At 44.9% G+C, this 12,332-nt stretch overlaps 1 protein-coding gene across 8 annotated transcripts in view; it reads right to left on the reverse strand.

Moving 5' to 3' along the window:
• The window catches only part of ntrk3b (neurotrophic tyrosine kinase, receptor, type 3b), a 126,233-nt gene that overhangs the window by 54,718 nt on the left and 59,183 nt on the right, over positions 1–12,332 (reverse strand). For 4 of the 8 annotated variants that reach the window (XM_040204342.2, XM_078084878.1, XM_040204334.2 and 1 more), the window contains exons 7-11: positions 11,870–12,011; positions 6,967–7,266; positions 6,382–6,396; positions 2,685–2,740; positions 1,688–1,790 (exon numbers count right to left, since the gene is read on the reverse strand). In XM_040204342.2, coding sequence (XP_040060276.1) covers positions 1,688–1,790; positions 2,685–2,740; positions 6,382–6,396; positions 6,967–7,266; positions 11,870–12,011 — 616 coding nt within the window. The remainder of the gene's footprint in view (positions 1–1,687; positions 1,791–2,684; positions 2,741–6,381; positions 6,397–6,966; positions 7,267–11,869; positions 12,012–12,332) is intronic. The other 4 variants (XM_078084879.1, XM_078084881.1, XM_078084880.1 and 1 more) reach the window with 1 other exon arrangement.

Below are 12,332 nucleotides of genomic sequence, written 5' to 3' on the forward strand. Positions count from 1 at the left end.
TGCACAAAACCCTGATCTTACTTTAAAATGTGGAGCACCATCACAGCAATTCATACAAAATAGTCGTTACCTTCAAGGCAGCTGAGAACAAATTCTTGGGAAAGAATGTGACCAGTTAAAAAAATATACAGAAAATGTTGAGGTGCCCCAGGGCAAAGAAGGCAATCCCAAAAAAAAACTGTACAAAGTAGCTAGTGTTGTTTGCGCCGCATTGCGCTCGGCGAGATTGCCAATGCAATTTTTGCCCTGCGGTGTCCAAAGCACTGCAGGACGTTTGGACGTTGCAATCAAGGAGATAAATTCCGCTCCTCATCGCTCCAGTTTGGACCGCAGTGCAAGCACACCTTTTGGAGAAAATCTAAAAATGCTGAGCATTAAAAACACGCTACTTTTTATACGATGTCGGGAACGTGACAGCGTGGCAGCGCCTCCATTCAGCCAAAGGCAAGTGTAAAAATAAGGCAGCACTGCAATGCGGCTTCATGTTGGTTAAGTTCTCCATGGCTTTCACATGGTTATAGGTGGATATCATCGTCAAACCAGTATGTCACCAAAGCTTATATTAATGTGACTTGTTATGACATTACAAACACGTCTGTGAAGCCCATTAACTACTGTTTAGGGCTCATCCTTGATTAGAGCCAGCTTTAGGGCCAATGCAATAATTGCCAACGCCTAAATAATTACAGCGGAGAGTTATTTGCCGAGGTACGTAACAAACTTTAATCCTGTAAAGTAGGTAATTACGGGGTGGCAGCAGCAGCAGCAGCAGCAGCTGAGGTTACTTTACACAATGCTTGAACGCGCATGGTTTGAGGCGTTGAGGTCACGGCGGCGTGCCGTTGGAATGAAGAGGGATAAAAGTGACGCTATGAGTCGACAGGAAGGAGCAGTGAGTGGATGTAAACAGAACCAGAAGAAACTTGTACGGACAGGGTCATAAACTGGAATCCATGCACAGGGGTGTGTGTTGCATGGGTGACCCACAAACTCACTCCCATTTGCGCACGGGCAAACGACGCCACTCGGCCTGCCGACTGATAAGAGCTGTAGACCTGCGAGCAAACACTTGAGACTGAACCACAGGACCTGAGGTCACGTCCCCCCCCCCGCGCTCCCCCCTCTCCGCTCTACCCGCTCTTAGATCATTGCGTCAAACGCCGGAGAAACTAGCAAAACCCGGAGCTGACACAAAATGAAAGCTCAGCGTGCACAAAAAAAGCCATGTTAATCCCCATGCATTCCTCAGCGTGATCGACACTGCTGGGTCCGCTAGTTAATCCAGGATTCCTTCTTCGATCGCTCTGCGGAGCAGACAGGTTGAACGCGTGAGGCGTATGTACAGCGCAAGGGTCCGTTCACATGCGAGCTGTCTTTTGGAAATGGTCCAGCTGTCTGTATGTGGGTATGAGGATGGGCGCTTGCATGCAGCTCGACAAAACTCCTGCAACAATCGGCAATTCATAGTCCCATCCAAGTTCTTTTTTTTTCAAAACCAGTCCTGGGGATGTGGCTAAAGTGCAGTAAAAGTACAGACTGGTTGCTGTATACGTACAGTTTCTGATGCGTTGAGGTTTTGAAGTGAGGCGATTAGCCGGAGGAACGGGTTTCCTGCACAATGATGCAACTGGCAGAAAGGCCGAAGAAACAGAGCAATCTGCCTGCCTGTCTACTTGTGGAGACTTACCTTTCATACCGAATTTGGAGCGCCGGCCGTATTTGTTGATGAGAACAAAAATGACGAGGAGGAGGACGCAAGCAAAGCCCGCCAAACCCACGGCGATGGAAACCTGGGAGGAAGGAAAAAAACGCTGCGTCAGACTGTAATCCGGTCCAGATTTCTCATCACCTTGAACAGGGTAAATCAGTTAAATCCACCAGATGAAAAAGTCTATAGTTGGCTGCGATTCCAGTTGGTAGAATTTCAAACTCTTAGAGCAGTTTGAATATGGAGATGCAGCAGCTACCTTAAAGTTGTCATTATTACAACAAATTACTCTGATCAAAAGTCATACACGTGAGAAATGCCCGTCAATAACTGATAAACATACTTTTTTCAGTGCATCATCACCAAAAGGATTTTATTTCCTCATATTTAACGTCTTGGTGATGGTAAAAAAAACGGTTTTCTAATCAAATAGTAAATTAATCCACAATGAACAATCATTAATGGAATTAGATTAACTTGCTTTTACTGCTACGAGTCACAATCTATGGCATGGAAGCGGTGAGCATGGGTGGGTGTAGAAAATACCCTTCCACACCAAAATAACATAAGCAAAAGTGTATGGAATTTCCTTTAAAACTGCGTAAGCTTCAGCTCCTAATCCATCCAGCCAAGTAGTTTACAGGAGGAAGCAGCCATTGGCGGTGACATTGTTCCCCCTTTGCTACCGGACAACGGAGGAATAACTCACCCGTGCTGATTTAAAAAGAAAAACTCCACAGAATACATCATCATTATGGTCTAAACATACAGCGCTGAAAAAAACACTTTGACATTGTTTTTTGTGTTGTGGACTGTGAGGCGCAGCGCTGCATGTAAACACACAGAACAAATCCCCCTCGGAGGGTCCTCTGACAAAAGCAGTCACGATTTGTGTTCAGACAAGGAGCCGCTCTGCAGAGTCCAGGGGCAACGTCTTTAGCAGCTGTTTCATCAACATCATTAGGGAGAAACTCACCCCAAAAGTGTCTTCATCTGGTCGGCCCACATCACCATCTGACGGTGTGGAAGTAACTGAAACACAGAAACACGCCGAACAGGCGTCAGTGGCTGAGAATGAACCTTTTAATGGCTGCGGTTTACTGGCACACACTCAGAAAACAATGCACAGTGAACTCAGTTCCCCACGTTTGTGCGATTTGTTATGGCAGCATGCGCAGTGAATGCACTGGGGTCAGAAGTGGTTTCTGTGCAACATCCACTGTAGGAAAGTGTTGATGCACCTACATCACAATAAATAAGATACTTATAGGAAAGCAGAACGGGTCAGAATGAGACAACCTGCTTTGCCCTCTAACGTCTATTATTCACTACATATTTTTAGGATAGTTAGAAGTTAAAACGGTTCTATAAATGTTTTAATAGCTCTCTTTTGCAGATGAAAGTATTATTTTGTGTTTGCCTCATTCAAGACATGAAAATTAGAGCACTTTCCCACAAAATTATTGAATGCATATTAGGCGGTGAATTGACGTAGCAGCTAGCTGTTATACAGCTGAGCCAGCAGCTATTGTCAAGAGATTTAATTGAGTTACATTGTGATTAAGTTGAGGTTCCGTTCTGTTAAAATGGGTATTGGATGATGGTTAATTACAGGTTGTGTTTGCAGAGCAATACATAGTTAGAAGAACCATATAATTATTTTATCAAATGAAATATTCAAATATAAATGCAGTAATATACGTTAAACCACCATAAAAAAACTGAAAATAAAAGATTTCAAATGTTTCGGGGTTTATATACAGTAAGTCTTGAGCCTTGCATACCAGCTGCAGTAACAAAAATCCAACAAAAAACAATTGGTAACTGACAAAATGGGTCATTTCACATCATATCGGCGGCAGAGAAAGTGGTCGTGGCATTTCTGTTCTGTGTATCTATTTCGTAGAAGGCACCTATCAAAGCCTGACATTTCATACACAGTTTTAGTCAGACCCTCTAAAGCCTCATGTGAGGCAAACAGAAAAGACATTGTGATTTTTGACATTGTTGTTTTGCACCACTGCATGCTCATGCTTGTACACAAAGACAGTATACACAAATAAACGAGCATAAAAACGGAAAGGAAGTTATGAATAAAGGAGTAACAAAGGTTAAATTAAGTCCAATTAAATTAGCTAACAAATACACCACGCAAACGTAAAGTCTAGCACACATTTCCCGACTAAACTTGATCCTGCTGGACTCATTCCAAAGACTTTGTATTAGTGTCTCATATTGATCCTGAAGATTTGGAAATGCTACCTGGCGCAATTCTACAAACGAGAGTTTTGGCAAACGGAAGAGTTCTGGGAAGCGTCTGGAGACGAGGACAGAGACCGAAACAAAATGAACCGGTGTCAGAGAAACTCCAGTCCCAGGCCTCCAGCCAGGACATCAGAGAGTAATTGTGGGCAAATTAATGGCCGCATGGTAGACTGGCTGCCACTGGCTCAGACGCACCCATAACAGTAAAGTGCATTGCTCTGCGTCAGAGTGTGTGAGCGAGTGCCCTAACCACCATCTTTACATCCCTCCTCGCCAGCCTTCATCTCCTCCCCTCGCACTCCTCTCTCCTCAGCAGCACCACTATCAGCCGGCCTGTCACTGTCTGCTCTACTGCTGAGCTCCCTCACACACCGCTGCTTTAATGTTTCTCACTCCTATCGCCCAAACGTCTCTCCCTCACCTGCCTCGCTGTGTGTGCGTGTGCATGTGTGCATGTGTGTGTGTGTGGCCCTTTGAAGTCCCGGCTTGCCCCAATGCAGCTCGTCTGCGCACATCCGTTTTTTTCCGACGCCAGCCTACGCCGCTTCATAATCCATGGCTGATTAGAAAGAATGGCCCTTCACGTGGAGACGGGAGAAGGGTCAGAGATCAGACCGGCCCGCGTGGTCTAAGCTGTCATCAGCCACAACAGCCTGAGGCCAAACCACACATCACAGACGGGAGATTCACGATGCCGTGCGAGAGCTCTCCAAAGCATCGCTACACGGCTGCGCCGGCCGCTTCACAGGCAACCAGCTCGTTTACACCGTGGCTGCTTTGTTAGGGGATGGGGAGGAATCGAAACGCTCGTTGAGTTGCTGATGCAAGTCCCTCTAAAGAGAATAACCGATGGCTGGGTTTTCCACCACGCGAATGCTACTTCATACTAAGCCTGACCCTAAAATTCTCCAAGCAGTGGTAACGGGGCTGCGGTGAGTGCTACTATTATCTACTCCAATACCCAGCATTGCTTCTAGGTTCAAGCACCATTTCATCCTGCAATATTTCGAGTGGTCCTGCACCCTACCGTTTCAGAATTTAAGTAACTGTTAGTGGCTTTGTTGTTCTCTTTTTCGTGTTTGGGGGATTTTGAATTGCTCAATCCAGCTCGTCACATGCTGAGACTTGAACGCACCCGGTGACTCAGTCTTAGTAAGCACTGGGTTAACATTGCCGATTCAAGTAAAACCACTTGGGTTCGGGAAGGTGATCATAGTTGGACTTCACAGCACTGTTGCTTCAAAATAACTCCTGTCTCAAAGACCAGACCCCTGGTTGAAGATCCTGTGTTTGTTGATCGCGAACCAACTCATTGAGGCACACTTGTGTCCAATCACCTCACCGTCCCAGTGTCCATGTGTGTCCCTTGTCTCGTTGTCGGTTTCTGCAGCCAAATTGGACCGGTTGCCTGCTATGTGTGGATGCCCTTTCCTTTGCAGGTGATCGGATAAACCATTAATCAATCAGACGTTTTTCCAAAGTCAGTCAGAAGAAGAGTGAAAACATTGAGAAAAGACATTGGTGCCGTTCTTTGTTCTTCTTTCAGTGAAGAGACTCTCTCCACTCATGACGTAACTGATGTCATGATACATTCACATGGTTGATCCCGTAGCTGCAGGACACTGACTTGTCCGTGCCCTCTCTTACCGCGTACAAAAGCATTACTTCAAGCCTGACAACATGGATTTTTGTGTGATATGTAACCCCAGTAGAGTCTATATAATAGAGCATTGCCAGGGTTTATTGCCATGTGACATGCAATGTATTGGTTTACCGCCATTATGAAAAAGCAGGCTGGTAAATTTACCATCAACAGGTCGCAACTGTGAGTTCGCTCAGCAAACGGTTGAGCAAGACATCACAGCCCAGCTGCTCGGGTAGATGCGTTGCATACCAACCAGCAGTAGTGGACTGTGGCAGCACGGGTCACCTCACTGTGAGGGCACGTGGAGCCCACTGGAGCATCATCTCTCCCCCACCAAAAAAAAAAAGACACAGAACCACACGCCACTGAGTGGCTTCTGCTGCGCTTTAAAGACCTCAAACAACCTGCAAGCAGTTTAAATCTTTTGGCAGTCGGGGGCGATCCAAGCATGGGAGCCGAATGACTCAACAACTTGAGATGCCCTTGTGCGAGCGTCAATGGGCATATCGTGCTGCATGGATGCTGCTAGTAAAGCCTTCGTGGAGGTGTATGATTCCAGTGCTTAACAGGTTTTTATTAAATGCAACACAAACTCAACAAATTCACCCACAGATACTAGCTTAACCGTGACGATTCGACATTAATTGAGGTGTTTCTGTGTGTGTTTGTGTCTGTGTGTGCATATTGATGCCAGACAAACAAGTAGTAAAACAAAGAAAACCAAATAAACTGCAGGGTTAAATGTGAAAGTACAAACACTCACCAATTTCCACTATGTCTGCAAAAGAAAAGACAGAGAAAGTCACACTGTGTCAATAAATTGACACGCGGTATTAACCTTGGAATATTGACCATGGGGAGGAAACTTGCCGCTCTGTGGCTTCATTCCCCTTCACTGTGAACAGAGAACTGCAGGCGAACGATGTACCTGACTGAACTGTGCATGAACCCTGGCTGGGATCCAGCTCCACAGACCTACAGCCTACCCAGGGACATTTTAATAACAACTAAAATCTCCCAGTAGTTCCTGTAGTTCATTCGTACAGGTAGTCCAAACAAGACATTCAACCAGTAAAATACTTGTTCTAAATGGTAACGTCCATTTCCGAAAAGTGGGCCATTTCTCGCTGTCGGAGGAAGAGTTACTTGGCAGAATTTCTTTGTTGCTCCTGTGCTTTTATTCTAAATCCAATCCATGAGTAGGCCATACAAATGTATTAATAACCCCTTGCACGAGTACACTCTCAATTGTGATTATGAGGAAATTGCTGCTGGCAGATGCCACCGGTGCGTAGCTCATCAGCCAACAGCGGGAAGAGTGGCTGCCTCGCGGGAATGATCCACTCACCTTCCATATCCGGCGCCACGAGGAAGTGACCGTACACCGTCTTGGCGACCGTTCCTAAAGGGTTGCTGGCCTCGAGGGTGTAGTTGCCGTTGTTGATGTGCGTTGGGTTCTGGAAGGTCAGGCAGCCCTCCAGGTAGTCCTGATAGAAGTCCATCTCGGTCCGGATGTAGTTGTTCTGGAGGATCTCCTTTTGCTTGTAGAACCAGCGCAGCTTGGGATGCGGGTAGCCTCTAACCGTGAACTCAATGCAGGTATCGTGTCGCTGCTCGGGCTCAGCCAGTCTCAGGATGATCGGAGGAACTGCAGTGAGGAAGAAAAACAAGCCATGACTTTAGGTCACAGATTTAGACAAAAAGATACTTCAGAATGAGCTATTCCTTGAAAGCCCTCAAGTCTGATTCATTTGTATATGACTTGAATTGACGGAGCACCAAAAACATCGTGCTGATCTTCGAAGAACCCCCCAAAATAAAACAATGTTGTTTGGATTTGTTCTCTGAACTATGACATTTAGGCTACAGATCATTGGCCTGGGAGAGGCAATAAACCTCTTACCGTGTTACATATTGCAGCAGGATACAGCGGTGGAGAGAAACAAACAACTGGAGGGGCTGCGCTTGCCTGAGGCAGACAGAGGAATCAACGCCGCATAAAGCCTCTCTTCCATGTCATGCAGCAACACACCTCAGATGCCACAATGGCAGCAAGCTGTGAGGCAATTTATCACTTAAATACCATCAGATATATTACATACACAATTTATACATTGATTTGTCTTTGCAACGAGTCACTCTAGCAGCTACATTATCAAAAGGAAGTACTTGGCAGTCTCTACGTGTCTGTTCTAACATAGCAGACACCCCCCCTTCCCACCAACATTACCCCACAACTCCATTGCTCGCACACACTTATATTATGCCATAGCTTTGTACTCTTGCTGTGCTTCACTGCAAGCTGTTTCTATAGGCGTGTGTTGGCAAACCTATTTACAGTTGCTAGATATTTTTTGATGTGTTCATGCAGACGACCCTCCAGCATCGCCGATGAATCCCCACCTGCAGTATCACTGCACAAAGGAACTGTACCACATTTCAGATACTAATTTAAATGAAGAAATTAGGGTGATATTTGTAATGTATTAATTCAAAACACCAAATATTTGATGATTACAAGCACCCAATGGGGAACCTGTGAGGCCAAATCGACATGTTTAGAGACCGCAGGGCCCCCACAGCCCCCCCCCCATAACCTATGACCCTTTGCCCACTGTGTATGTACCCAGCACGCCACCAAGTGCCCACTACTGCGAGAACAATGGACTCAACAACGCTGATTATATAGCAGCTTCTTTGTTTCCCTGGACATCCCATCAGTGCTACTTTGGCACAAGTTTTCTATGCGGGTCAAAAATTTGGCACCAGCTCATCTGGCAGATGGTGCAATATTTTGCTGAATAAGTGAAAACTTTGTGATGTCGGTGGCGGTGAACGAAAGGCCGTCCGCCATTAGATCCTTCGTTGAGCATATGGTGAATGTATGTATAAAGTTTAATGCCAATCCATGTGATAAACGAAGCGATATCTCGTGCTGTAGACATGCACGTAGACAGTTAGTATACGGTCACCCATCGACCCCCCATTGAACATGATGCTGTTTGGGCAGGGGCGTCGCCAGGACAGTATTTCTGGGGTGGGGGGCAGCTCTGGCCAGTCTTTTATCTGGGGTGGCACTTGATTGTCACTGGATTCCAGTGGTTAGCTGCTAGTCTCCATTGAAGCGCTGAATGTTGATGGGGGCGTGGCCCAACATGAGGCGAATATGGGGCTTGTAGCATAAGTGACAAAAAAAACAGTGATGAAAACAATACTAATGCATTTATTTCAGCTTTATACCGTTACTGTTCAGAAGGGGTTTTTTGTATTTACTTATTTTTTTGCCGTGCCGTGAGGTTGGGGGGGCGGCAGGGTGGCCATTCTCTGACCAATGGTGGCCGTGGCCCCCCCTGGCCACCACGTGGCCACGCCCCTGTGTTTGGGCATTTTGGGCCCATTTTGACCAGTTATGAATCCAGCCCAGGAGGTTTGTCCGTTCCAGGGTGGGGAGCTGGTACTTTTTTTTTAATGTGGCCGGACAATTGTCACACAAACTACTTCTTTTAGAGCACAATCACCTCCCTAATGGTAAACAATAAGCACAGGGTTTTCATGAATACAGTGATAGACAGTGATTGACTCATTTAAAAATGATTGATTGTCAATTAAATTATTAATAAAAGTGACTTTTCAATTGCAGCCCTGGTTATTGAATGGCGTGTCCCATTGGATAGCTCATGTTTTCAAACCAAATAATTACCCAGTAAAAAGATGAATAACGCTTTCATCGGCATTTGAAAGCTGTCATTTCCTAAACTGCTTTGGCGATATTGTTCCTGCTAGACAATAGTGACAATAAAGTCATTCAATTGGCTAAGGCAAGAGTGTGTGTGTGTGTGTGTGTGTGTGTGTGTGTGTGTGTGTGTGTGTGTGTGCAAAGCTGTGATTTGGAGCACTTGAGAAAGAAGGAGAAAAAATGTGGAGGGAGGAGGGAGAAAGATGGGCATGCAGTGAGGGCAGCACATAACTGTGCAGCATAACGGCAGAGAGAGAGAGAGACACACACAGAGAGAGAGAGAGAGAGAGAGAGAGACAGAGAGAGAGAGAAAAAAGAGGAAATTCTTCTGTTGATGGACAGTTAGGGGCCGATCTATTTTCCTCTCAGTGTGGCTGTGACCCCGGTCTCAGTCAATACAATAAAAGCCATTACGGCGCTCAACAGCGGCCCGTAACAACATGCTGCCCTGGTGGCGCTCACACAGATGACAGGTGTTGATAACGACATGCTTTTGATCCGTGAACACAGCGAACGTGAAAGCTAGTTGCGCGAAGCTATCTAGCAGCAACAAATGCAACGCTCCAGCTGAACAGGATATCATGACCGCAGTTTTCTTTTCACTGTGTTGTACCGCACAGCGGTGGAGGTTTACACCGGTAAGGAGCAGCACAGAGGTACTCGTGTCTTGAGGGATTCAATCTGAATATCGTTTATTATAAGACGTAATGCCTATGGACGCCTATAGAGCCACTCAGGGATAAGACATGGAAACTGAACAGGTGTTGATTCCTTATTGTTAAAAGAGAGATAATCCTATAGAGGACTAAAGGAAGAACTTGGCAGGTTGTGTGAGTACACAATGCTGTAGAGCTGCTATTGGTCCATGCAGAACAATGACTGGCAGCTTTTGCATTGTCGTTAATCACAGTTTCTCCCCCCTGCCCGAAAAAAAAAATCATCTTTGAATGCAGAGAATGTCACTTGACGGCTGGTAATTTCCCTGTCAATCAGATTACTCCCTAATCAGAGCGGCAGTTTAAGCTATTTTATGACATTTCCAGAGACAATAGGCTGTGCAGGGAAGGAAATGTAATTACCATCAGAGCATGCGGTGAAACATTAATAAGTTAATTTGCAGCACCAGCAGAGACTGTCAACAAAAAAGGAAAGAAAAAAAGAATGCCTGGAGATGTACATCCATACAGTGTCCGTGTGGAGCCCCGAGGAATAGATGTCTGCAAAATCTGTCATTCCAGCACGGCTCTCAGCCGCTCTGCTTCGGCACGGAGTGTTTGAATTGGTGACAAATCTCCCCTGTCCTGTAGCGTGATGCATTGCAAACAGCCACAATAGACTAGCGCTATGACAGCGGGCTCGCTACAAAAAAGAAAAATGTCAGACACCTTTAATAAATACTGCCTTTGAATACAGTCTGTCCCGATTCTGCCCCGGGCCGATACGCAGGGTGAAGTTATCTAATAGCTGACATATATAGTGTAATTCATGGTCTGGATATAAGAGGAACATCATGATGGTTATAACATTTGTGTTTTATCATTGCTGAGGGCATCTTTCATGTTTAGTTCATCTTTCTGAAACGATCAAGGCTGAGTTATGTGGCCTGGAGGGCATGTTCTTGCTAATTGGTTATATAAATTCCTTTCAGATTGTAACTACAACACCTAATTGCAATTCTATATTCCCCCTGCATAACTTGGCTGTTGTGCTTGTTTAAGCAGAGGTTGTCTCTCTGTGTTGTACATTATTCTCTCAGACGGCGAGTCTTATTTAATACAGGATTAAATCAAAACTGCCAAGAAAGACTGCCAATCTTATGCAAAAGGAACTCGACAGTTCTCACTACACCTTCTCTATTCTAGATCTTTCTTTCACTTGACTTGGCAGGTTTTGTCCAGTTTAACTAAAAACCAGTGGTGTCTTTTCCCTTTATGATCAGTCAAAAGTGTAGTGTCTTTTAAACTCAATCAATCAACTTACTATTCATGATGTCGCTGGTAAGCATATTATAAAATGTTCAAGCCTTCAGCTCACAGCACCGCTGTAACAAACACAACTCAAAACAGCCACACAGAGATGCTAGCATGGCTATGGACCTAAAATAAGCCAAAGTCAACTCTACCAATGTTTGTTAAGCAATTCTTACTTCCGCAAATACAATGTGACACCCTAAATATATAAAACCGTAAAACTATTATTAGTCCAAAAAGTTAATATTATGTATCATGTATTAAGCATGTATTTTATGTTAAAAAACCTACCTTTACTTGACACAGCGTATAGTATAAATTCTGAAAAACAATTTTGTTCATTTCTATGAAATAATTTAACGCCTTGAGGGTCCTTTAATAATATATTAATTTCAGCAATGAGGTAGGAAAATCACGAGCAGGTAATCTATAAAGAGAACCTCGAGTGTACAAATGAAAGGTGTGTTTTACTCTCCATTGTGTTACGTCTGCAGTACAGAACCAGAGTTTCCCTGGATTGAATCACAGAATAAAACCCTACTCACATTGTACGTTCAGCTGGATGGAGGAGTTGGTCATCCCCACCACGTTCTCAGCGATGCAGGTCAGCTGGAAGTTGTTGTCATCTCGGCTGATGTTGAACAGCGTCAGGTTGATGGAGTGGACGTTGGGCCAGTACACATTGGACTGGGGAACGATGAGGAGAGACAGACAGAAAGGAGAGACGGTTACCGACCGTGTGTGAGGGATTCTAGTCTCCTAGCTGCTCATCTCCATTCTTATTGTCGTAATTATAGTATTTGCAAGAACCTCACCAACAGTGTAAACTTCATCACTCTAATGTTATTGGATTTACTTACTATAACTGAATGCATGAATAATGGGAATGTGGAGTCTGTTGCCCGAGTGCCTGCTGCGTCTCATGTCAATGCAAACAAATGATCTGCAGTTCTGTGAATGGTGAATAGACTGTGCTTGTATAGCACTTTTCTAGTCTTCTGTCTACTC

Source organism: Gasterosteus aculeatus, chromosome 12, assembly GCF_964276395.1.
Source record: "Gasterosteus aculeatus chromosome 12, fGasAcu3.hap1.1, whole genome shotgun sequence".
Classification (NCBI taxonomy): domain Eukaryota; kingdom Metazoa; phylum Chordata; class Actinopteri; order Perciformes; family Gasterosteidae; genus Gasterosteus; species Gasterosteus aculeatus.